The sequence below is a fragment of the Rousettus aegyptiacus genome, unplaced genomic scaffold (genome assembly GCF_014176215.1).
Source record: "Rousettus aegyptiacus isolate mRouAeg1 unplaced genomic scaffold, mRouAeg1.p scaffold_m13_p_8, whole genome shotgun sequence".
Taxonomy (NCBI): domain Eukaryota; kingdom Metazoa; phylum Chordata; class Mammalia; order Chiroptera; family Pteropodidae; genus Rousettus; species Rousettus aegyptiacus.
The window spans coordinates 103,511,277-103,538,602 of NW_023416311.1; the positions used below are offsets into that span (position 1 = coordinate 103,511,277).

Genomic DNA, 27,326 nt, shown 5'->3' on the forward strand with positions numbered 1-27,326 from the left:
CATGGCTGCTTCATTTAAGGTGTCACGGACCGACTGCAGGAGGATTCTAACATGAAAAAGTTTAGGGGAAAAAAAATACTGGGGCATTTCTCTCTCATTCTAAGGCACAGCTTTTTGTTGCCTATGCGGCCTCCTGGAGTGGGAATAAATTACTCATTATTTTTCTCTCCCATTACAATCTTTCTAGCTACTTTTGGAAGAAGAAGGTGCGTTGCCTCTTTCAAGAGTTTCTATGTGTGTTTTGGCTGTCTTGGCTGGAGCTGTGTTATTTTCTGACCTGCCTCTTAGATACAGTGGCGACAACTGTTGCCTCTGTCTTTCTCCTCTGCTACATTTCCAGTCTCCTTGTTTTCCTGCGGTATGCGTTGTCAAATCATCTACCGCCTTAGTATTAATGTGGAGATGTAAAATTCAGAAGACAATTGTAAATAGTGAGGTTATCCACAAGAGTTTTAAACATGACATGTTCTTGAACCTAGAGGATGAGGTTTATTTTAACCATCATTAGCATTATTTTTATGCAGTCTTAGCACTGAATAAATTACTCACACATCACAAAGGTAATTAGACTAAGAAAAAACACCCAGTTGCACCCATTTATACTCTATGCCCATGTCAGCTCTTGTGATAGTATTCTTTTGTCAGTAATTGTTAAAAGTCAAGGGTGAAAAAAACAGATTAGAGAAATTAGCCCAGCTTTTCATGCAAAACAGCTTTGTGTAACACTTTTTCCATAGTCATTTTGAGAGAGAAAAAGTAAAGATTTCACACAGCGGTGAGTAGGGAGATGTATCATTAAACAGATAACAAGGACTGCAGACCACATAGAGCAAGTTAAGTTTAGCTTTTACGTGTCTTGGCTGTCAACAGCTTTTACTATTTCGACGGATCCTGACAATAATAAGAATTTGGGGAGAGAAGGAGGAACGTGAATAATCTCATAAATGTGCTTCTGAAAGCATATGTATTGGCTTGGACAACGGGGGCACCCAGTTCTTCATCTCCTCTGTCCCCCATTCTCCCCTCCAGCTGTGAACTCTAGTAACAAATCTTCTAGTAACAAATCTTAAACTACTGCACCCCCTGAGCTGTATCCAGTGCTAAACAAAGGCCAGATGACACAATGAAGCATCATTTATCTTTCAAGAACTCCTCTGCTAGGGCCAAGAGAGGGGAACCAAGACCTGGGAAGAGATAGTCTTTCTTTTGTGGAAAAAAATGCCTGAATTGTTTCCACGTTGCTTTTTCACTGCCTCGCTGGCCATTTTCGGGTGGAGGGAAGGGTTCTCCTCAAAGGCGAGTGAGAAACGCCAGAGACCCTGCACTGCCTTCACCGTAAAACCCAAACTTCCTGCCACTAGTGGATCATTCAAGGCCTTGGTGATCTGCAAACACACAGGAGGGGCTATGCCCCTCCCCCTGTACCCACGGGGGCCACCCCCGCCTTCTCCTATGTTGCTCTCTCAAGGGAAATTATTGCCCCCTCCCCCCAACCTGCACCTTACTTCCCTCTTTCTTACAATTCAGGGCAGAATGTCATCTACTCCAAAAAGCCTCCTGAAACCTGAGTCCTCCCTCCACTCCTTCTGCAGTTTGATGCATGATTTAAGTAAGGACTCCCAGCCCTGAGCGATTATTTCCATGACAGCAGTTCTCACAATTGTAACTGGTCCCTCCTGGGGCTGTGAGCTTCCTGTGGGCCAAAGCCATAGTTACAGAGCGTAGCAATGCACCTGGCACATAGTAGGTGCTCAATAAACCTGAGTGTGCATTTGGGAGGAATATGCCCCTCCTGAGTTATTACATATATACGATAAAGTGCACACACACACCTGCAAAGTACAGATCAATGAATTTTCACATATGTACTCACAGAGGGATAAACGTGTGCAATGACCACCCAGATGCGCCTTATAGCTTTTCCTCGAAACGACAGGCTTTAATTGCTCTGGGAATGAGACCCAGCCGTCCTGTGAAAGCAGGCTGCTTGCTAGTAGTGGACTCCAGGAGGGTATGAGATACCTTGATTCATCCCAGGTAGAATGCTCGGGATGAAGGAAGGAACTTTTTTTTTTTTTTCTCCTAGAGAAAAGCAAGAACTGGGATTCAACAATACATAAACATGCAAATAGTGAAGCGGGTAACGACGGTCCTTTCCCCTCCCCACACTCACCCAGAAGCGCCAGAGCCAGCAAGGTCCGGTAAGGGAGGTTTCAGGATTCCCCGTCACCGCCTCGGCCCCCCTTACCCCTGCCCCGGTGCCTGCCGTGGGACACAGAAACCCGTGACTCAAGCGAGCGCAGTCACGCCTTGCCAAACCGCCTTCGCCCATGCGACGCGTCCAGTGTCCCCAGGGGTTCTGGCTTCTGAGCCGCCCGCTCACCTGTACCTCCCATTGCCCGACATGCGTTTGGGAGCTTGGCCCACATGTCGGGGAGAGGAAGCGCCTCCCCCCAACCCCCGCCTCGTCGCTGCGGCCTGGCGTTTCCTCACTTGAAAAAAGAGAGGGCCAGATGCTCCTTAATTGACCCCAATTTTTTTTTCTTCCTTCCTCAATCCAACATTTATATCATCACGTATTCTCGGAGTACTACAGACCTCCGCGGGGGTCGGGCCGGCTGTTCCCGCAAGGGCACTGGGCCGGGGGATCGCCGGGGCTGGCATCCGCCGTCGGCGGAACCGGCGCCCCATAAAACTCTCCAGGGCTTCGGGGTGGTGGAGCGGCGGCCCCAGCTTGAGAAAGTGAAGGTGTCCAGCTGATCCTGCCCGTCGTCCCGACTCCCTTTTGGACAAGTAACCGGGAGGCGGTCCTCTGCTTCGCCCCGCTCTGCAGCGCGGAGGGAAAAGGGGGTCACGCTCCCCGGGACCCCGCCCAGTTCGCACCCACGGAGCCGGGGAGGCCGCCCGGCCCCTCGGCGCCCGCCGCCCCGCCCTGCGCGGCCTGCGCCGCGCCCACTTCCCCGGGGGGCGCCCCCGCCGCGGCCGGGCTGACGTCACAAGGCACCCAGCGCCGGCGCCCCACGGAGCGCGCCCCGCGCGGGGACCCGCCGCCCTCTCGGAGCCGACACCCAGGCGCGCCCGCGCGCGTGCCCGACCCCGCCTGCGAGCGCCGCGGAAGATGGCGAGCCCGGCGCCCCCGGCGCACGCCCAGGCGGGATGCCCGGCTCCGGCCGCCGCGGAGCGGGCGCGGGACGCGCGGCCGCGGGGCGCGGGGCGGCAGGTGGAGGACGCCGGCGGCAGGGCGGCCGCCGCGGTGGCCTGGCTGCTGGGCGAGCCCGTGCTGTGGCTCGGCTGCCGCGCCGACGAGCTCCTGAGCTGGAAGAGGCCGCTGCGCAGCCTGCTCGCCTTCGTCGCGGCCAACCTGCTCTTCTGGTGAGAGCTCGGGGCCGGGGTGGGGGGAGGGGGGCGCCGGGGAGGGCAGGTGACCTTGGGGCGCCCGGGGCCCGGGGTGGAGGGGCGCGCGCTGGACACTGCGGAGGGAGAAGTGTCAGCCCTGCCCTACTTTCTCGGCCACCTTTCTGGAACAGGTAGACACCCACTCCAACTTAACTCCAGACTCGCTTCCCCGTAAACAGTAGGCATCCCGCGTGCGTGCATCCAGCCTCGCAGGCGAGGTGGTCGGCTGACCTACCTGCACCTGTACTTACAGGTGTGCCCAGTAGGTCAGAAACTTTGGCTTCTTGCTTTCTATAACTCGCAGGTCTGGACCTGCTCCCACAAAGCATGCCCAAGCAATCGTGCTTGAACTTGTATTCGTTTGTGCCCCTCACCCCCACCCCGGCAGGCATATCTGGACCAGCTTAGTTAGGTACACGCTCAAGACTGCGCCGCCTTCATCAGCCACCTGAGCTGGGCCCTGAATGATTTGTTTTTCCGTTCCCTGGAGGGTTGGGTTTACTGTCTTTACTCCATGATGGAAAAGCAGGAGGCAAACAGGTGGATTATGTACATCACCCCGCCTCCCCCCAGGTGCGCACAGTGTACAAAACGGCCATATTTTTTTAGGCGAGGTACAGAGAGAATACATAGGAATGTTCCCTGGTAAGCCCCTGATCAACAGGTTTGTCTCTCCAAATAGAGCCCTTCGCGGGTAAGGACAGGGGAAGCGTCTGGCTCCTCCGCTGAAGAACATGCCCTGTCACTGTTACAGTCTGATGGAGGGCGGAGAAAAGCCTTTGTTTGTTGCCTCCTCCTAACAAGCATGTCCCACACACAGTGCAGATCAAGCAGATCTCGGGCATCAGATACCTTGTTATGAGACATAGATTTCTTAACCTTAAAGTGAGGAAATGAATAAGTGCACAAGACATACACGCAGCCAGCCATTTTCTAGGTTAATTCGAGCAATTCAAAGATTTTTTTTTTTTTTTTAACAGATCTTTGCTAGTCCTCCTGGTTTTCTCTAAAAACTGGCTGTATCTTATCAGGGCCCCTGAATGTGAATCTACTTTACTTTAGGTCTTTTAGCTATGTGTGTTTCTAGAGTTTATTCCAAATTTCTCTGTCTGAAGTTGTATAAGCACTCAGATAGGGAGGGTATATTGTATTATGCTAGGATGGGCAATAATAGTTCAATTGTCTTAGGGCCGCATCGCAGTCATTTTACCAGTGAGGAACATATTTTTTTAAACTCTCCTAATTTTAGATTTTATTGATTAGTGTTACCAGTTCCTTTCATCTTTCCAGATAGTGCATATTTCACCAAATATACAATATTCTATGCAAATCGTAGAATACTATCTGGTTTATTCCTCTTCTTAGAGTGCCTTGGAGATCATGTCCATGTTCTTTTTCGGCTACACAGAATTCTATTGTAAGGATGACACAAATTATTAAACCTTACTCCTGGTGATGGACTAAGGATTCCAAACTTTTGCTCTTTCAGTGGTACAGCTAATGGCTTTGTATGTGCATTATTTTGTATATATGCAAGTTCTGTAGGATGAATTTCCAGAAGTGGAAATATTGGATCAGAGAGGATATGCACTTGTGACTTTGATGGATATCACTAAATTATTGCACTTCCTTAGAGTTCTACCAATTTATGCTCCAACCAGCAAATGTGTGTGACAGCCTGTTTGTTTATACCCTTGCCAACAGCATTTTATCAAACTTTTTGATCTTACAAATCCGATGGGTGAAAAAGGGTCTCCCACTGTGGTTTTAATTAGTATTTGTCTGGGATTGAGCATGTTTTCCTATGTTCAAGAGCCATTATAATTATCTTTCCTTTGCATTATCTGTTTATAAATAACTTATCCATGTTTCTAGTTGAGCCCTTGGGCTTTTTCCTGTTGATTTGTAGGAACTTTTTATATTAAAAACATTAATCTAATTTCTGTGGTATGAGTTGCAAACATTTTTCTATGATGTAGTCTTCATAATGTCTGTTGAAAAGAATGATTTTTGCATAAAGTAATTGAAGGCATATTTGATATTATTCAGGAGTGATGTCGTCCATCCATTTCTCTTTTTTTAAATGAGTCTTATGGAGAGGCAAACAGTGATGAGGCCTTGAATCTAGTTATAGCTTTCTGCTTATCCGTTTCATTTTTTCTCCTGTTCGCAGTGTCTGCCTTCCAGGTATGTATTTTCTGATGGAAAGATATCAGTATTGCTTTTTTTGGGGTCTGAAATACTCTTTAATTGGAATTTCTGACCCATTTATTTTCTTTAATGAATTTTAATATTTTGGGCTTTTTCTCCCTTTGTTGTTTCCCAGGTTAAAATATGTTTTGAGGACATTATTTTCTTTAAATAATGTACTTTTTAGAAAGCGATCTTAAATTGTGCGATCCTCTGTGTCCCAGGAACTATAAAACTCTGTATTTTTTACGAGATAAACAAAAAGATCAATGTTAGAAATATGAGGAACCCAAATCTTGTCTTAAGCAATAGTGATGATGTGTTCACCTTAATTGATATTATTTCATTTTTTTTAAATTAACTTTTTGAACATATATTTTTTGAGTGATTTAGTACCTGCCACCAGCAGTAGCTTTCAGATTTTAGAGTCTGAGTTCAAAAGCTCCAACATTTATTACCTGCCCGTTATCTGCAAGATTTTAGTACTGAGTACTACAGGGACCAACAATGAGACGTGTCCATAACAAATGGATGTAACTCAAGGCTGCATGAAGCTAGTGTGGGAGAAGAGTCAGAGACAGGAGAGCTCATTTTCATGTGGTTTTTGGGGTAGTGGTGCTACTTTGGATGGAAGAGATTGTGGGGGTCTTCATAGGGAGATCATTCTTGGACCAGACCTTGATGGACAGGAATGATTTGTGTAGATCTAGATGATGCTTAACAGCCCTCCGGCCCCTAAGGAATGGTACTTCATATTTTTACCAATATACTAAACTGACGTAATGGCATGTGGTTGGTAGAGAGAAGTAGGGGAGATGAGATTGGCCAGGTGTTTCTGAAGATGCATTTGGGGGCAGCGGTTGCTGTGAATGTCATGCTGTGTGTTCGGACTTGTTTTTTTCCTCCAGCAGATGGGGATAAAAAAAAAAAATGCCTCGTAAAAATGTCCATGACTATTTTAATAGATAAATAAATCGTGGTACATTTATTCCTATCACAAAGCGCTATGTAACAATGAAAGTAAACTATAGCTGTAGGCAACAACATGGATGAATTTAACAAGTGTAATTTTGGGCAAAAACACACAATAATATGTGTGGAATGATTCAGTTTTTAAAAAGTTTTAAAATCTGCAAAACTAAATAGTATTGATTAGGGATATGCACATAGATAAGAGAGACATTTTTATCCCTGAAATCAAGAACACGCTTGTGTCTTGCAGGAGTGAGAAGCTGTGAGCATGGAGGGGTACATGGAAGGTTCTGGGGTGTAGGCAGTTTTCTGTTTTCTGACTGAGTGGCTGTTCCCTGGTGTTCAACTTGTAATTATTTAAAAATTGTGTATGTATGCATTCTTACCTATTATATATATTTTATGAAAAATACTTAATAATGCTAAAAAAAAAAATTGTCTCAAGAGCCGAGAAAAGCTTGATAAATACAGACCATATTTAGAACCTCCCTTAAGAAGCAGGGTTTCCATAACCTGAAGTAGATTAGGCCACAGTTCAAGTTTTAGGGCTGTGTCTTCCTCATTTTGCCAATGAGGGACATGTTTTAAAAATTCTTTCTCTTAATTTGAAATATTACTCATTTAAAAAATAGTTAATACCACTTTGTAGTTAAAAGGTTTAAAAGTATAAGAGGGTAAAGAGTTTAAAGATCTCCTTCCCACGCTTATCCAGATAGAGGTAACCAATGACAACTGTTGTAAAAACAACATGAAATAGAGTGAACCCCATGAAACAGAAAGTGCCCATTTGGTTTCGTTTTCAAATAATTAACTTTTTCAGTATACCGTCAAACGCACGTACTCTAAGTGTACAGTCAAATGTCTACACTTGTGCAATCACAATGGCACCCATGATCTAGAACATTCCATCACTCCAAAAGATTTCTTTGAGTCTCGTTCCAGTCACTTACCCACCCCTGGGGATTGATCTCCTTTCTGAATATATATTTGATTTGTCTCCTCTAAAGTTTCGTGTAAGTGATACCATGTATTGCGATATCTTTTGTGTCTGGCTTTGTTTACTCAGTATAAAGTTTTGAGATTTACGCCTATCGTGTATTATCAGTTACTTGTTCCTCTTTGTTATCGGCCAGCATGCCACTTTGGGGATATGCCACAATATCCATTTGCTAGTGGATGTTCATTTGGGTTCTTTTCACGGTTGGCTATAATGAATAAAGTTATTGAAAAAATTTAGGCAGAAGTCTTTGTGTGAAGTGTCTGTTTTCAGTAAGAGGAGTGGCAGGCTCTGACTCATGTTTTGCGTGGCCACATGACAGTTGCCTTGGATAGGCAAGGGACGAAGCAAAATGCCCCTATTCTTGCTCTTCCGGCCAGTCATACAATGGAAATTGGATGCCTTCCGGTGCAGCCCCATCTTGGGGTACACTGCCTCTGTAGCGTCGAATACACACAGATGCAACTTAGCATTGAACCCCCCACTGGAGACCATGGCATACAGGAAAGTCTACTCATAAGCCTTCTTCCCTGGAGCATCTGGCATTGCATGGCCACATTACCCTCTGTTTGTGTAAACAGTAAAACATCAAGAAAGTGATTTGCCTGAGGTGACCGCACAAGGGCAGGAGATCTTGGGTGCTCTGGCTTTGGGGGTGTCCCAGGCTGGCCGTGGGTGCAGTCTGGAATGCCCAGGAACCGCTGGGAGTCTTCAGGGCGATGTCCTCTAGAGCTGGTTTGGAAGGTTGCAGGGTCCAGCTCCCAGCTGGTGTCAAGAGCACGTCTATCTATATGGTCTCTGACGGTTCTTCTGGTTGGAGAGGTCTTGCCAACCATCTAAGGCATCGCCAGGTGCTTGTTAGGGACACAAGCTCCACAGCACACCTGCTGGACCAGAATTCCCGAACGTGGAGCCTGGACAAACACTCACGTTTCCTCCAGTTCCTTAGGTGACTTCATACACGCTCCGGTTTGAACACTCTCTGGAGCTCTCTTCTCCATAAGGCGGCATTTCCCACTGTTGGACAACGCCGAGTAGCAACTATTTTCCTTACGCGGAGTTAAACCCACCTCCTGGTTATCTCTGCAGCGGCCCAAGGTGGGGGCCCCTCCCCAGCACAGTCCTTTGTCTGTGCCGAGATTTCCCCCGTTCTCTGTGCCTGCCGAGTCGTCGTCTTCCCAGCTGACAGATCCTGGGCTCCTTCCGCTCACTGTTTTCCTGGCTCTCCTGGACAGCCTCGGTTCATCTGTACTCCTCCTCAAATGCAGCATTCCTGAGATGCCCTGGCCAGCGTGTACTCCGGCCCCTCCTCGGGCAGCATCCTCCTAGTCACGCAGCCTGAGATAGAATTTCTTTGTTCTAATTGCTGGTGACTCCCTCTGACAGCTGCCGCTGTTGACCAATGCTAGACTCTCATCAGACGACACCTGTATGTAACTATATAACTGTGTTTACAGGTCTACCTTGTCAAACTATAACTACTACAGTTATTAAGGACATCCACCTTTAGCACCTCGCTTAACTCTTACAGCAGCCCAGTGAGGCAGGGCTGTTCTCTTTTTAGACAAGAAGAATCTAAGGCTCATAGAAATCCATTGAATTGTCAATGATAACGTTGACACTCTGGCCTGTTCTGTTTAATAGAATATTTGCAGCGATGGAAACATTTTACATTTTATGGTGTCTAGGACGGTAGCCCGTAGCCTCCTGTGGCTGTCGAGCATATGCACTGTGGCTAGTGTGGCTCAGGAGCTTCATTGATAATTTTATTTCATTTAAACTTAAGTTTCAATAGCCACATGCGACTAGTGGCTACCGTAGTGGTAGCACAGCCCCGGACCGTAGTTGCGGGGCTGGGTCATAAAGCTTGTCATTGAAAACTTACTCTCTGACTTAGGAGACGTGGCTGATGCAGTGAATTGATTAAAATAACACACCACAGTTGTAAATTGTAGGTCACAGTCTCTAGGGCTCTACAGTTTAGGAATAGTGGAGATTGGGGGTTTGGAATCACTGTTGAAAGCTCTGTGCAATCTGTCGTACAGGCTTGAAGAGAGGTGTGATTGTAAAGTAGGGTTAACGGTGAGGGCTTTCCGCGTGGGACGACCCCAGGGATAAATGGGAGTGGGCACGCAATGCTGTCGGCATGGAGGCTGACCTGCTGCCCGCCGAGGGCCCGTCCTGGGGAGCAGGGGGCACAAATGATGGGTCTTGGATGCCTGCAGCCAGCCTGGGTTCCGAAACATGGCGGAGGCTCACAAGGTTTAGTGAAGGGAGCTGGACCACATTCCCCTCGCCTGGCCAGGGCGGGGCTGGTTCAAGAAGGAATGGTCTCGCACTGGAGGAAGGCTCCAGTTCGGTGACAGCGGCTGTGGCTGTGTTTTGTGTCTGGCATGCAGCTGGCGTTTCTGGAGCGGTGGCCCCTGTGCTTGTCTTCAGGCGCAGCGGCTCTTTCGCGAGTTCCCACGTCAGGCTCTTCTCTCAGACCTCTGTCCCTTAGATCCAGGAGCTGCTGGTCGAGGACTTGAGAAACGGGGCTGTTTTTTTTTTTGTTTTGTTTTTTTGTTTACCAGATTAACACTCATCCTAGAATCTCAGCATGTTTTCCTCACTAATGTAATAATGACAAAGCCCATCCTTAGAGATGCTGCACCATTTTCTGGTTGCGCTCTTTGGGTAATAACTTCACCTCAGCTTCTTTTTGCTACTCTTTTTTCCTTTTCCTCCTATTGTGCGGGAATGTTTTAAAGCTCCCCGATGGATCCAAATGAGTACAAATAAATGAAGGATGTCACTGTTCCCAGGAACACAGCGGTGACTCGGACACATTCTGGTCGCTGGGGAGAAGACAGATGAGTAAGCAAATCATGCGCGTGCAGGGCTAGGCCGCGAGTGCTGACTTGTCATGCGCGGGCCAAGGAGAGCCAACAGGATTTCCTTGGTGCTGCATGAGGGGGTCTGGGGATTGGGGAGGGGCCTGGAGCATCAGTATGTAGAACGTGGAAGAGAACTAATGCATGTTGAGTAGCCGTTGTGTGCTAGGTGCTCCGTTAGCTAGTTCGTGGAAGCTTGAACAGGGTACACGGTAGCACTCAGAAGTATTCACTTATGTAAAGAGAATGAGATGGAAGGAGGGAGGGAGGGAGGGGGGAAGGGGAGGGGCAGGGTGGTGGGGAGGAGGGGAGGGTGGTTTTACATCCTGGGGAGAGTACCAGAGGTGAGGTTGGAAAGAGAAACGGGCAATTTATTAAGCGATCGCTGTTGGACTGTGCCGAGAAATTTGGATGTATTTGATGTACAAGCAGTCTCTACTATCCTAGTAGAAATACCGTCATGTTACTCCCTTTCGAGACCAGTGGTCAAAAACTTAACAGTTATTTATTGAGCGTCTGCTACTTGTCGGCACTGTTCTTGGAGCTAGAGATCGAGCAGTGGACAAAAAATAAGGTCCCTTTTTTCTTGGAATGTATATTCCAGGGGTGGAATTGGTGGAAAAGGACGATAAATATACACAAGTCTAGGAGAGTCTGGGTGTCATAGGGAAAACGAAAGCAGAGACGGGGGACAGGGAGTGGCAAGGAGGGGCTGCTCTGCCGGAGTGGCCAGCGCTGTCCTCTCAGATGTGTGACCTCGAGCAGACACCTGAGAGCAAATCGGGGGTGGACCCAAGCCGCTGCCTCTGTGGGGGAGCGTTCCAGGCAGAGGAGAGGTGTGTGCGCAGGGCCTGGGGTGCGGGTGGGCTCGGGGTGTTTGTGGATGAGCAGGGAGGTCAGTGTGGTCGGAGCTGGGTGAGCGAGGGCAGACACCATTAGTCAGCGTAGTGCTTTGTGTGGCAGCCGAGCCAAATCCTGCTTGCCGGCTTCCCATGGGTGCCCTCGATGAACTGGGGGAGCAAGAGCCTGGGGCCAGACCCCAGTGAGGAAGGACAGTAGGGATGAGGAAGAGGAGGTGGGTTCAGGGGGGACTGCAGAGGTAAAATCGGGAGGATTGAATGGTTTCGGGGGCGGCGGGGGGGAATGACCCGGCCCACGGTGGTAAATGGTGCGTGGTTTATATTAACAATTATGAGGGTCGCTGAAGCTGCAGCATGTTGGGGCAGTGTGGGGGGGGTGGAGAGTGGGAGAGGAGGGTGACCAGCTGTCCAGCGAGTCCCCACAGGGGAGATGATGGGCTGGCGCGCACGGGCCGGGCCGGGTGGGGCACAGGTTTGGGTGTGTCAGGAGTGCTGTAGGAGGGAACCAGGGGGCAGTGTTGAAACACTGACATTAACTAGGTGGGTGACCACAGCGAGCACCTTGGGAGGGAGTTAGAGCCTGGCAGGTCCCAGAGAGAGAGGTGTTTAGGAGAAGCCGAGTGAGGTGGCACTTGAAGCCGACCAACAGCCAGCGTTCACCTGGCGAGTGCCGCTTCCTGTGGGCGGGGGCATGGCCTCCCCGGCCACACCAGAAGGAGAGGGGCCTCTCGTCCTCCCTCCCCATCACCGCCTCCTCCAAACGGCTTCATAGCGCAGTCTGCGTGGCGGGCAGTGCCCCCATCCCCGGTCCTTGGCCCCTCCGCGATTTGGTCCCCCCCGCCTGTTCCTGACTTGGCAAATGGAGATCAAGCAGCATCGGGAATCCGCGTTCTAATGCCTGGCTCTCGCGTCTGCTGAGATGCCCTGCTTTGAATGTCCGTGGCTGCGTTTGAGCTGGGTTTCTGTGGCATTCTCTCTGTAGAGTCCTCACCACCCCCTGCCCAGGCCATTTTCCACCTGTTCCTCGGGTACCTGGAGACACCAGGGTGGGCGCTTGGAAGGACGCTGGAATTTGTGGAGATGGAGGTGATGTCGTGGGAGAGGGAGAAGTGACAGCAGGGGCCTCTGGGGACGCTACAAGGGCTGGCCTTAGAGGCTCTTCTGACACTGGAGGAGAGAGGGAGAGGTGGGCGGGCCTGTAGCGGAATCATTTCCCTCTGAAGGAGGAAATGCTCTGCTCACATTGAAGAGGTTGGGGGAGGACGAGGCTGGCTGTAGCTTTCATGGGGAAGGAAATCAAACGATTGCGGGGAAGTGACGTCGTTTTCTTGGCTTTCTTTATGCTCTCGGTCCACGCGTCTTTACAGACCTGCTTTGAGAGGCATCAAACTCAAGTCTTTTCAAAGGCCCTTCGGAAAGATTTTTCTACAGTGCTTCGTTCCCCACTCCTTTACAGTTTATTTGGAAAGGAAATATTTTTGTCTTGGGGATGAAGGGAGCATCACCTACGCAACGTCACGCTGGGCAAGGTGTGGCCACTTGAACGCTTCGGATGGAATCTCAGAACTGGGAGCAAGAGCTAGAGCCACCCATGGGGCAGCTGGCCTCCCGTCTCTGCCCAGACACTGACCGAACCTTTCACTGGAAAAATAAACTCCGATGACACCGCACGCTCACTCAAGTTGTGGCCACGTAGGCCCACTGGGTTTCTGGATAAACGATGTGGTTACCGTATAACGAGCCGTTTTTTTTTTTTTTTCTTTTGGCATATTTTGGGGTGCACTTTCTGTGGCCTCGCGTGGTTTCCCTTGGTAATACCCGTAGTGATGACTGATGTTAACAGTGGCCGTGCACTGGGCTCCGACTTTACCGGGCTCTCGATGTAGTTCTCTTACTTAACTCGGACACCACCCAGCAAGGTGTCCTTGTCCCATTTTGCAGACGGGGATGTCGAGGCTCAGGGCATTTAAGTCACTTGCCCCAAGATGACAGCATGTGGCAGAGCTCTGTGTGTCAAGGGGAGGCGCCACGTACCGAGAACGCGGTGTCGTGTGGCTTAGCCCTTCTGCCTTCCAGAGGACAAAGGTAATTTACTTCTCCAGGAAAACATCGGCTGTAGCTGGTTATCTCATCTTATCTCTCTGCCTTTGGGGAAGCAGTTATTTTTTTCCCAAGTAGAAGTTTAGCACCAGCTCCAGCTCTGCCCTGCCATAGCTGTTTTCCCTTTTCGGCATTCTTTACCAAAAATGAGGGTGCGCTTCTCTGAGCGGTCAGGGGGTCCAGCTTCATCGTCGTTCGGTTCCCGTCGTGTTTGACCTTTTGACATGAGGAAGGCTCTTTCGCTCCGGGGAAAATGTCACTTGGACTCCTGCATCTCCTAGACGGCTGCACTGCTTGGTGGTAGACCAGTACCTAAAACACTTTGGGGTATGAGTCTGGGTGCGTTCAGTTTTGGGGACATGGCATCTTGTCTTTAAGGAGCACAGCTGCCATACCTAAGGTTGGGGGGGCGGGACGCTGGGCTGCTGGTTTCTCCTGGCTCAGCCGCAGAGACTGTTCGCAGCTCCTCCCAGCTCCTGGCCCTGCTCCTTCCGCCTGCCCGGCTCTGCGTGTCCCCGCCAGCTTTTCCACAGCCCCTTTGCTGTCATTAGTCTCCTGGTCACCTCAGTGGGTCGTCCTCACCACCTGCCCCAGGTCTTGCCTGTTCATTTCAGTTGTATCTTTCATGGCACCTGGTGCAATGTGAAGGTACTTCGTTTCTCTGTGTGTTTGTTTTTCTAATTCTTAGAAGCTTATTACAATTCTCAAGTGTCGAGTACCACTCGAGTCAAAGAAAAAAATTAAAGCTGTGATTACAGAATATGTGGAAATACTGTGTATGAAAATCAATCACTTTTTCTCCCTACACATACACACTCTTTCTTTTTTTCTCTCTCTTAGAGCAAAAATTCCGCCATCTCTTGCCCTGCCTCTCCCTACTTCTCAGTTCTGTTTTTCAGAGCAATTGTAATTTTTTTCCTTTTATCTCTATGTAGGCTTTTCTAAATAATATCCTTAAAAGGCCATTTCTTTCTTTTTTTTTACGTTTATAATTTCTATAAAAATATGTTCAAGGCATAATTGATACACAACATTACATTAGGTGTACAACAAAATGATTTGATGTTTGTATACATTGCAAAATGATCACCACAATACGCCTAGTCGTCGTCTGTCACTGTCCCTAGTTACAAAATGCCATTTCTTGATTCAACAATCTGAGTCATTATTTTTTTCTTCCCACCCCAGTTTACACACACACTCTTCCCGTCCTCCGTCTGCTATAATGGCGTCACGATGTGGGGTTTTATCATTACGTAAGCATCATGAACACATGAGCTAAAGAGAATGCCGTTGGCGGGTCCTTTCTGGTGCAACCTTACTCTGCTGTTACTCAGCATTTTCTTTCTATTTGATCTTTTTTAACTCTCCGACATTTCTGGAAAACTTCCGATAAAGGTCAAACACACATCAGGCTGAGGCTCCATTTCTCCCTTTTTTTCCTTTTCCCTCGGGGCTGTTCCCGTAGGAGTCCTCACCCTCCTGTTCCGGTCTAGTGCGGCTGTCCCCTGGGCCTGCTGTACCCTTAGGACATTCGCGGTGTCATCCTGTCTCTGCTCTTCTGTGTTAGAGCCTCCACTGCTGGCCCCTTGCTGAGAATGGGGTCGGGAGAAAGGCAGCAGCCCGAATGAGGAGCCCCGCCCGCCACGCCTTCTCCTTAAGAAGAAACCATTCCTGATGGTGTGAGGCTGTCTTGTGTTTGCTCTGAGTTTCTCATTTCTGTTTGTTTTTCCTGTTACTGGACTCTTCCTTGGTGAGCTCTTCTGTATGGAGAGAGCACATTCTCCAGCTCTGAGGGAGTACAAAGGAAACGCATGTTTTGAGAACTTGGGAGCAAAATATATCTTTATCCCACCCTTCCAGCTGATCGCTGGCTTGGCTTGGTTCAGGTTTCTGGAAGTCATTTCCCCTTAGAGTTTCAGAGCATTGTCTTTCTCATCTTCTCTCTTGCTCCCAGCGTTGCCCCGGAGCCGCTGGACGCCTTTCCGATGCTTGATCTCTTGCGGACGATTGGTGACCTGTCCAGCTATTGATTTTCGATTTTTGGCATTTAAGGAACCAGGGAGTTGGCCAGACTGCTGTGTTGTTATTGCTCGTGCTTTGGATCTTCAGGGCAAGCTCAACACATTTCTTTTTGGCTTTCATACTTCCAAGATTCAACATTTGCCGTATAAAAGTTGCATAGGACTCTTCTGGTCCCTTGTAGCCCTGTGAAGTTGAACCCGGGGCTTCTGTGCACCTCCAAGGGGCGCCCACACCGAAAACGGCTTGCATGATGCCCCCTGGAGTTGTTCAGGGAGGCCATCCCAGCTGGATGCCATGGGCTTTGCTGAGTCAAGCCCTGGAGGGTGGCATCAGGGCCAGCTTTGCGAGAATATGTGATGTTCTAGAATATAGGCTGCACCTACATAAACCCAAAGGTGGAGAGAATTCCTGCTTTGACCTCCTTAGTTGGTGCTCAGAACAAACATTCTAACGTGTCACAGACCAGGATGCACTGGGCGGAGAGACTGTCACTGCTATTTACATTTTAGGTTTGGTGTGGAGCTTAGTGCCACCTAGGTGACACTTTATGGCTGTCACCTTCCAGAAAGCACCCTGGTACTTTTGCTTGTGTTTTGCCGGTCTGTGCAGCACGGAAGGAAATGTGGATCCAGAGTTGCAGATTTTATCCAAAGGATCAGAATGGATCTATTAAAATCACCTCGGACCCCACGTTCCCCAGTCCTTCGAAGGCACTAATCTGTTTTCCGTATTTCGAACAGCTGATGGAAGATACTTATTTCTATGGTGGAGTTGCACTTGCTCTGACCTAGTAAACCAGGTTACTTGTTTTATTAGCAGCTAAACCTTTCCTAAGAGAAGGCATCCGTATGACGAAACAAAAGATAGGGAGTCTTTGGTCCAGTTTAATCACCTCATGTTATAGATGAAGACACCGAGGCCCACGTCCCCACGGTGAGCTGGCAGCGTGACCCAGATCAGAGCCTCCTGACCCCTTTTAAAAACTGCGTGCGGCTAAGTGTTAACACCGTGAGCATGATGAAACTTGAGAAGGCGAAACCATCATGTTCCCAAGTGCCAGAATCACTGATCAGAGTTTTCAGGTCAGCGTGGAAATTTTGCTGTGTTGATGTGACTACGTCTCTGGGGGTCTCGAGAGTCTGGAGCGGACGTACTGACAGCTCTCCCGGCGGTTTGCCATCTGCTGGGGCCCTCAAAAGCTCCCAGCTGTGAGCTTCAGACTTCACCCTCCCTACTCACCCTCTGTCATGGGGCCAGAGTTTGTTAAGGTCGTTTTGGAAAAAGGAGACACTCGAGGATGGATTTTCTCTCGTTCTCAGGCATAATGGTTTCACTTGATCACATCTCCTTAGCACAGGACGTCTCACATCCATGCCACCTTTTATCACATGACGAGGGGATTTCCATCCTGGAAAACCTTTCACAGCGAAAGTTCTAGTCACTTGGAAATGCATTTGCTATTCAAAGGAAACATTTTTATGGAAATTACAAATTGATACTTGTGTTTGCTAAAGCAACCCCAAGACCTATTAAAAGGGACACGGTCACTTTAATAGTCATGTCGGTTATCAAACACAACTTGAGGGCTTTTTTTGTTGTTGTTGCTTTTAAGAAAACCCCTTTAAAATGACTGTCGACCTCTTCTCATCAAGCTCTCCTCCTGAGCGCACGCATGGTTTCTGTCTGTGACTACCTCGTGTTGCGTGCACTCAGTGTTTTAAAAAATTCGGGCTTTCATGGGAAATAAAGTGTAAAAGTCAGAACCAGAGATGTCTATCGGAACAGTACAGTTTAGGGTCCACAGTGCACAAAGCTTTACATCTCCAGCATCCAGAGAGGGACATTCCGCCACGATTCCGCAGACGGCCTTGCGGTGCCTTGTCTGGGGCTCAGCAGCTCAGGCGTTGTACGTGGGGCAGGCCGCTCACAAGCTGGCGGGGGGCATCGTACGAACCCCCCTGCGGCGTGCACCTCACCCCGCACGGGTGCGTCTTCCGGTCTTGACTGGAGTATGGAAACCTTACTTTATCAATTCACCTTTTCTGAAATGGATATATATTTATTTAGTTTACCTTTTTAAATTTAACTTCCAAATACCTTCTGGGCGAATTCAAAACAACTTGCATTGTCATGTTGTGGAGAACATCAGAAAATTTTAGTGACTTTAACCAGTTTATCATCATAGTTTATGCAAAATGAGACACATTGAACTCTTAACCTTTTAAAATGATATCTAAATATTTAAAGAGATTTAACAATACAGTTTCACTTTTGGCTCAAGTTCTAAATTTACTAAAATAGATGTCTAAATATATTCCAGGTGGAAATGGAAAATGTGACCTAAAAACTACTTTTCTGCTTTATTGATTTACGAGCATTCGTGAATACTAGCTTTCATCTATCAAAATGGAAATCGTCAATGTCCTTTACGTTTTTTTTATTTTTAATAACATCACTGAGCAAAGCTGAGAAGTTCAGCACGCTTGCGTGTTAGTGCTGTGTGTGACTAAGACAGTTGGTTCTGTGTACCGGCTGCTGGCTCTGACGTCGCCCATGGAGTCTCTGCCGTGTGGGGGTTTTGCCTGGTGCAGATGGAGGATGGCCGAAGGCTCACGAGCCCATGATCGTCACGTGTCTATGGCATTCAAGAGTGCGGCCATTAGCAAAAGAACCATTCCTGGGTGACTGCCCCTCAGAATGTCGTGATGATCTTTGGCGCTGGTCCGGGGAACTTCCAGATGCCTAGGAAGAAGCCCGGACAGACCGTGTGTCAAGTTGGCGTAGCTTTTGCTGTGAGTACGGCTTCTTGGGCGTGAAGGCAGGACCATCGCTGCTGCTCCTCTGGTGACGAGGATGCGTGAGTTGCCAGGGCGCCAGCTTCTTCGAGCTGACCAACCACATCACTGCAACAGGGCTTCAGCACATTGCCAGTTAGAGGAGCCAGACTGACATCCAGTAGCTGACGAGAAGCCAGGTCTTCCCGTAAAGGGATGAACGTTAATCTAAGCCAACGTCCAAGGGCCATCTGTGTTCTCAGCTGCTTCCCAAAGGGTCTTCGAATATTGTGTAGAAATTTCCATGTTCCTCCATACATTTTTTCCCCCCATTTTGGCAAGCTTTTGCTGTTATAATAGAGTGCTTATAGGGATTTCATGATTAACGATTATGCTAATTACACTCATCATTATTTAATTATGCGAATAGACTCATTCATTCAACAAATACTGAATGAGAAGCAATGCAAAACATATTTATTGAGCGCCTGGTATTGGCCAGGCAGTGACCTAGTGCTGGGGTGACATTGGTGAGTAGGAGAGAGTGGACCCTTTCCTCATGCAGCTTATAGTCTGTGTCAGGAAATGATAAACAAACGGACAGGCAAATAAATATTCTGTCCCCTATGAAGGGACAGAAACATACTCAGGGTGGGGTGGCCTAATTTGATTCCAGGCTGCCAGGGAGACTGATTCTCAGGGCCGTGTGGCCACCGAGTGTGACAACTGTCTGCAGGATGGCGACTTGACTCACTCTCGCGCCTTTGACAAACCGTTGAAAACAAACGCCATTTACCGAAGAACCCAAGTGATCGGAATACCAGTTCCTTTTGGGTGTAGCAGATTCGAAGTTCTGAGGAAGCCGACTCTGTGGTTGGGGTTATTTGTGGAAGGCACGTTAGCGACTGACCGAGGGCGCTTCTCTGCCATTTGCCAGCAGTTTTACCTCTCGTTCACGTCTTACCTGGTTGCACCACGAGCTTATGACTGAAGCGCAGGTCCTCTTCTGTTGTAGGCTCAGGTGCTTGCTGACTGTGTCTGTGGCTGAACTGAGGCATTCGTCGTATTGTTTGTGTTTAACACCAAATGCTGTGAGTACAGAAGCTGAGTCGCTCATTTGGAGAGCTTAATGAGCAACTGCCATCTTTCTTTATTACCTATTCTTCTAGTCTTCTTCCCCACAGTGTTTGTTACGGGCATCGTCTGTCTTGTTTGGAGAGTTAATATGGCCCTGGAAGTCTCAGGTGGAATTCTCAGGAGAGGTGTATGTGCTCCGCGGGACCTTGGTAAGGGACGGCTTCGTCTCTCTTGTTTAATTAGAGGAGGTCGTTAGGATCGGTTCACCACAGCGCACTGGCCACGTGAGCGCAGCAGGGACCGGAATGGGCAGACTTGCTGGGCGAAGGTTGCTCCTTCTAGCACACCCAGGTGGGTGTTCAAACTGTGTTTCGAAGGGGGTGACTTTGTCCCCGCCGTCACCCATCAGTCACCATCAACACTTCCAATCACCATTTCTCGTGTCCTCCTTTTTGGCACGTAGTGAAAAGCATTAAAAAACAAACGAACCTCCCCGTAGAGTCACCTTAACGAGCCGGGATGGTCCTGCTGTCCAGATCATTCCCGTGGGCCTCACACTCTCGGGGGCAGCTTGGAGTAGTCGCCTGTGACACTCAGTGTCCCACTCACTCAGGTACCGTGTGTCATCGATAGGCTCTTTTCGCATGAAGACGACGCGGAGATGTTCTCCGTGTCGCCAGGGACGCCTCCTGATGACAGCTTCCCGGCCTTGGTCTTCTCAGAGCCAAATTCGTGGCCGTCGCCTTGCAGCTCAGCCCATGGCCTGAATTCTTGCGGGCCAAGCTCAGACATGAGTCATTTTGTTCCTTTGGTTTATTTTCCCTTTGCCAATTTCCTTCTATTTTTGTGCATATTCTGTACTATCATAGATGTTTAAGCCCTCGCCATTGCTTTTTGGATGGAGCTATAGTAGACACATGCTCACAGAAGCAGGCGGGTATATGCGCGTGTGCATACGTGTACCTCTGTGTGTGTGTGTGCATGTGCACGCACACGCATGTGTATGCCTGTGACCAGAGAGGAGGGGTTTGGGAATGAGGTGAACTAGCTTCTAGCAAGACATACCCAGTTGGGTGACTTAATCTTCCTGAGCTTCAGTTTCCTGATCTGTGAACAATCGGCACCTCCCGGAAGAGCAGCGAGGGTTAGGGAGACGGCCCTCCTCGGCCCGCGGCCGTGAATTCACTCCTCAGGCCAGTGTCCTTGCCCTGTGGCTCTTTCCCAGAATCACCATTTCCCATTTAAATATGTTCCATTTAATGTCGCGTTGCTACCTACCTGCCCGTGCCATTTTTAAAATCGCAAAATGTAAAAGTAGACATTAAAATATTGTTTTAAATAAAAAATAACTTTATATCGCCATAGGACGCTCGATTTATAAACTAACTCCCTCCGCAGGGTCCGGGTTCAACTCATCTGCCTGAAAGGGTTCGAAGGAGAGGGCGTGTTTGTTAGGCGAGCGGGTGCTCTCGCACGCATGCGCACACACTCCCTCCAGCTCGGCGGACGGGGTGACGGGCTCCCGAGCAGGGCTCCGCTTGGCTCGCGCCTCAAACCCTGTTGCGGGGCCCTGGCAGTCCCAAGATCAGGGGCTGAAGCTGAGGGACCTTGAAGAACTGACAGCTGTCAAGAGAGATTCAGTCTCATCCCAGGTTCACTCTCAGTTTGGAATGTTCTAGAAATAGAGAGTGTGAGGCATTTTGAGGACTGAGCTGCATGAGGCAGCCCGCCCTTTCTCCTGCTTGGAATGAGGTGCCCTCGGCAGCATTCTCTCTCTCTCTCTCTCTTTCTCTCTCTCTCTCTCTCTCCTTCCCTTCCTCCCTGTCTCCCTTTCTCTCGCTTTCTGTCTTTTTCAATTGGACCCATAGGGCAGAATCAGAAAGGATTCTCCTACCTGGAATGACATAACACGGTCTCTGGCCTTGAGGAGGCCCTGCCAATCAAAGTCCAACTGGACAGTGTCCATTGGCACGTGGGCCCAGACCGGATGTTACTGATCCATAATCTTGGTGCCCAGACATTTGCCACCACCTTGTCATGTGCCTCAGGTCTGGCCGCAGAGGAGCAGGGAGTCGGAGCTCCCCACGCACTGCGAACGATGGGCCACCATGTCCCCTTCCATGCCAGCAGCGAGGACATCCACTGGACACACCACAAACTCCTTTTTTTTTTTTTCTTAACTCAAACTTTTGAAAACATTTCCTACCCTGTTAGTCGGGACAGTTGCACCAAGTTGGAGTATAATTCACGACGTTGAATTCCCTATTCCAGTGTTGCCTTTTCATGGGGACAGTCACCGCTGACCTGCTACTTAAGTGTATCCGCGGAAACTACAATGACCAGAGTCCACGTCCAGCTCCGAGCATTCTCTGGTTTGGGGGGCACATTTTGGCATGAATGAGGTGAAAGTGGGTGGCGCGTTCCTAGGATCACTACGGGGCGATGATGCCGGCGTGAAGAGCATGTCTGTGAGGGGAGGCTTCGCTTTCGTGTCGGAGAGGGCTGTGCTCATAAATGGGGTGACCCTCCGGTCAGCTCTGTGGGGCAGCACGGCTTCAGTGCACCGGTAAAGGACACTTGACTTGGGCCTTCAGATAAATGGTCCTCCCAGGACGACAGAATTACGTAATTCGGTGCTCAGTCCATTTTAGGTTTTGGACATTAGAAACAAACTGGACAGTTGCTTCTCTCGTGCCTGTGATCGTGGATTTTTTATTAGGGTGACCATATATTTTATGCTCTGAAGCTAAGTATGCCGGGCAAGGTATAAGTCAGGGCACCGTCGTCTCTCTGATCTTAGGGAACCGGTTTGTTCTCATCGGCACTGTTTCTTAAAGTTTGTCTGGATGAGTCAGCCTTGGTCTCTGAGCAGCCCGAGAGAACGTCTGCTTTGGTAGCAGGAGATTGAAGGAGTCGGGCCGGGTCCTCAGCTCCATGGGGCCAGCAGGGCCAAGTGCAGGGCTTGTGAACCTCGACATGGAAGGAGACCAGGGAGCAGGCAGCTCAGTCCCGACACTTGGCCCGTGGGGTGTAGAAGCCTCAGTCCTCATGGTCTCAGAGTGGGGAAGGGGACGGTCTGGACTGTGTGGCATCTGGTTGCTGAGCCTGGGATCTCAACAGGGAATGGCCAGTCTAGGAAGCCCGGCTCTATGTGGCCGTGATCCTGGGCAGTGGGTTGTTAGGGTGTGACCAAGAGTCACTCAGCTGGAAAGGGGTTGGCTGGAGCTTGAGAGGCAGGGCCCTGGCCAGGCTGCCTGGGTGTGGAGAGGGGGCAGGGGAGGGGTGGGCTGGAAAACCAGGCTGACCAACAGGACAGAACCAAGGCGAGGCCGATGCCACGTGGAGGTACGCGGGCTGAAGTCTGGTTCCTGGCATCCTGGAGTTTTCAGAGTGGAGGAGGTGGAGGAACCAGGGAGTCACCTTTAGCCGTGGCAATGCTGGTGATCTCAGAGCTGCAGGGCGGCTGGATTTCTTTTCGGGAGTCTGGACAGTGCACTGGATGGGCTCCTGACTGGAATTCAAGAACTGGAGCAGTTGACCACAACCGAATGGTCATTTACAAGGCAGGAGCCTACAGGACAGCTCCACCCTCTACAGGAGTGTGGCACCTTTGATCGGTTGATTAAAGCAGATGCCAAGGGCTCATGGCACAGCGGACCTGCAGTCAAGAAGAAGCGACTCTTGCAGTTAGAGGCTGTGCGATTTTAGACAAGTTGCTCCAACCGAATCTGCTAATGAATGTGTAATTTCCGTATGTCTACCTTCATCGAGTTGTGTAGGAGCCTTCAATGGGGAGGAGGCGTGAACATCCCCCGCGTGTGCTAGGGCCTCGCTGCACATCAGCTCATTTCTTTCTTGGGTGTGCCCACAAAGCTTCATCGAGTTCGTTCGTGCATGTCTGCCCCCCGACCCGTGCCGCTCCGAGAGCGGTCCTAGGGGATGAGATGTCTCCAGCGCCCGCCACTGTGCCTTGCCGCGGGCTGTGCGTGTATTTACCTATGAAGCGAGAGGCCCCCGCGCACTGCTGGATATGCGGATCCGCCGCGTGGCGGGGCCTCTGGGTTTACACCTCAGGGACTCCGAGTGTTGGACCCGAAACGGCCTGCGAGAGGCACAGTGCAGCGCGGGCCGTGGACGCGTGGATGCCCGCGCTTCACCCTGAGGGCTGAGGACACCGCTGTCCCTGCTCCAGGTGGGGGCCCGGGAACCTGTATTTCTGGAAGGTACCCCAGGTAACGCCGTGCTGGCCTCTCTGGGCCGGGATTCAAACTCCGTGCTGGGCAGGCACGGAGTATATGTCATTGCCGTTTGTATGAAAACCCAGATAACCCAGCTGCGCTGCTCGCGACAGCAGCTTCCCGACCTCCGTGTAGGTATGTATTTTTTTCCTTCCGTGCTTCTCGGTTTCCCTGTCCCTTTTACCATCCTCTCTTTCTTCCCTGCGTCCCTCCGACCTCGCTGACCCGCCCGCAACATTGCAGCGTGTGACTTCGATCGGATCTTTCCCTTTCTCTTCTTTAACTCCTTTCTGTGACCGCGTCTGGTAGTGAATATTTCACCTGCTGGTAACTCAGCTGGAGTGGGCAGTGAGGTCGACTCCCCGTCCCACGTGGAAGCCCCCTTCTCCTGAGCCACAGGGACTACTACCTCTGGGAGGAGGCGCCGGGTGCTATGGATAGATGGGTGTCACACACCGGGTGGAGCTAAGGCCCCCGTGGCGCTGCCCTCTGCTCCTGCCTCGACTTGGGACCTGTCTTTGGCCGGGCTCGGATGCGCAGCAGCCGCGGTGGGAGCGGGCTGACTCTGCTTTGCCTTGACCTCAGATGCACTTGACTCCACGCCAGCGGTGCCCTTGGCGTCTCCCACATTCGGGGTTCAAGAACGCAGACTCCCTGCTGCTCTCCCCGCTGCCTTGCGGATTCTCCACTGAGCTTTGCTGAGCCGGGCACATTCCCCGCATTCACGGGATGGTCACCACTGGCTTCTGCCAGAAGCACCGTGGCCCCTCCCCCACCGCGTGCACACTTCCTGATCGCTGACGATCTGCAGGTGCCTTCCAGAACTTCCCATCTCTCTGCAGAGGGAAGCTCACGCTTTTATTTTTCCTTCATCTTTCTTTCCTCTCTTGCTTCGGATTCACTTTTTTTGGTCGTCACAACTAAAGAAATATTTCTCTAGGAAAAAAAATAAAAAGGCCACCGAGTTTAATCTCCCATTAATAATTAATTGAGTCATGACTTTATCCCATTCCATTTTTTGATGACCCTCTTCTTTCCAAATTACTTGAAACTGCATATTTTGTAATTTTTAAGAAATAGAACTCTCTTCTCTCGAACATGTATACATGTTTGAACATGTCTGAGATTTGGATGCTTTTTATAATTCAGAGGGTCACAGTTCATTTGGCATCGGGTTTTCCCCTTAATGGTACATAATTTAGTTTCACTTAGCATCTTCAGTCAATGTTTTTGCAGGATATGTATAAAAGACCAGGGAAATTAAAGCCAATTTTAGTTCAGATTCCAAATTTTGTGCTAAAACGGTGGATGGCTGCCAGTATACCAAACTCTTGGGAAGGTAACAGAATTATTTTTCAGCAAAATGTGATGATCTGCACTTTGAATAACGTTGGGTAAATCATCATAGCTTACGAGGCCCGTCCTTCATGATTAGAACCACCGCAGTACTAAATACAGCCAGCTACATAAGGGACTCTTATCTAGGCAAAGCTGACGGTTATATATATTTCAGTAAAGAAAAATGGAATCCCTTTTTTGGATCTCTATTTTGAAAGATTTACAAAGCAAATATTACAGATGAATTCCCACATCAGAACTACAGATGTGGTTGCTTTTGTCCACAGATTTTCTTTATTTGGAGACCCCCCCCCCCAAAAAAAAATGCACTTTAGCCATTGATACCATGCATTTCATAGTACAAGGCGGGTTTTGCTTTACCCAGAAGCGAGGGTTAGGTTTTTACACCTGGGATGAATTAAATATTGTCCTTTTCATCCATTACCGAAGAAGTTGTTTTTCTGTTTATTTTTGTGAATTATCCCTTTCTTTGCTTTATAAAAAGCAGATCCCATTGAGCCACTTAATTTGGCCTTGTGGAACTCGTCGTGAAAATGTCGGTTAGGTTTTCCTTGTCAAGTGGGTACGGAACTATTTAAAAGTCGTTTTTAGAGGTTCGTAGTTGGCCGCCGAGTGGAGTTCTGCAGACGGCTGCCCTCCGCCTTCGTCTCCTGCTTCATCGCGTGAGTCGTCCACACAGCCCAGCGCCCGGCCAGCCCGGCCTCTTCTCTGTGACCTCCTCCGTGGCCAGGCTGAGCAGGCGCCCTCGGGGCCCCACGTGTGTGTGGACGTCAACGTGCTGAAAGATGGACACGGGGACGAGGCAAAGCTGTGGGCCTGCATCAATCGTGCACAGAAAGCCACGGCACTGGACTACCCCAGAGTGGTCGGTCCCCTGCCTGTCATTTTCCTGTGGAGCATCTTTACGGAGCGCGTGCCCAGCTCTCACATGTGTGCCTCATGAGCAGCGCATGCAGGCTAATTAGACAGTAGTCAAAGCCCATGATTCGATAGGAGAATTTTCTATATAAAATCATGGCGCATTCTGGAGTAGACATAATTTTGGGATTCTCCGGCCTTCTTTATTTTATTTTACTTTTTATTTTATTTTATTTTTTTTACCTTTGGTGCGGGGTTGACCCTTACAGTCTTTCAGGCTCTCTCCGGATCTCTCCCTGTTTTTCGTATACTCTTTGTCTCTGAGCACAGGGACTGAGTCTTATTCTTTAGCTGATGACTCCAGATGACTGAGTAGAGACTAGTCCTATAAACCATCCCAACAGTACCATGTGGGCTGTGGCCGTCAGCTTGAAGATTAGATTAAAATTCAAAATTCTGTAACCGAAACAGAGAATGAAAGAGAAGAAAGTACAGAAGAAATATAAAGCAGGGAGAAAAAAGCCAATAATAAAAACAAATTTATTATCTAACGTAAAGATGAATCAGAAATGATGCTATACAGACATGGCTAGAAGTCATCCATGAGCTGTAACAATCACAAGCTCAACATGAGTCAACTGGGTAACACAGTATTTTTTTAAAGCGATCATCATATTGAGATGTAGAAATTGGACACAACTTGCTAAAAGTACGTGTAGTGCTTTGCAGAACTTTTCCAGTAGCAGCTAAGCCCTGCAATATGCCTTTATAAGACAAATGGCTATTTTTATATACATGTAATTTTATATACAGTCAGCCCTCTGTGTCCATAGGTTCTGAATTCACGAATTCAACCAACCACAGATGGAACTATTCGGACAAAAATGTTACATTATTGCTAATGTGTACTACGTAGTTAGGCTTAATGGTTGCATCTGTATGGAACATTTACAGACTTCTTTTCTTGTCATTATTATCTAAACAATACATTATAACAACTATTTCCATAGCACTTACATTGTGTCAGGATTATAAGTAATCTAGAAATGATTTAAAGTACAGGGAAGATGTGTGTAGGTTCTTCACAGACATTGTGCCATTTTATATAAGGGGCTTGACACCTGTGGATTTTGGTCCTTGAATGAATCCCCTGTGGATACTGAGAGAGGACTCTATTTCTAAAATTTATATTTATCTGTAATTTTGTATATTTATATATAGCACATAATTATCATGCGTCACGTTTACCTATCATGACACGCATATGTGTATTATAGTTGTCATACATAACGCCTGCCTTTCTCAATTTTCAACATCTGGAGTATATTTTGTCAGATAAAACTTATGCATTATGCCAGCTAAAATAAGTAACTATTTCAGTAAACAGAAATATTTTAAAAGATGTGGTGGTTTTTTTTTTTTTCTTTTCTTGGTTATGAAAATCTGCAGGCGGATGTTTGTGACAGCCGGAGTGGCGCTTCCCATGGCCTCGGTTCTGGGGCCCATGGATGCGGCCACAGGTCCTTAGGCTAATTTGGATAAAGACGAAGATCAGTGGCCTTTTATATTGAACTAAAAACTACTTTACGGAGAAAAATATTCTTATT

At 48.8% G+C, this 27,326-nt stretch overlaps 1 protein-coding gene across 1 annotated transcript in view; it reads left to right on the forward strand.

Moving 5' to 3' along the window:
- The first annotated feature begins 3,082 nt into the window (after positions 1-3,082).
- The window catches only part of RETREG1 (reticulophagy regulator 1), a 113,930-nt gene continuing 89,686 nt past the window's right edge, over positions 3,083-27,326 (forward strand). Inside the window, exon 1 of the mRNA XM_036226246.1 lies at positions 3,083-3,372. Within this exon, the coding sequence (XP_036082139.1) occupies positions 3,119-3,372 (254 nt within the window). The 5' untranslated portion in view covers positions 3,083-3,118. The remainder of the gene's footprint in view (positions 3,373-27,326) is intronic.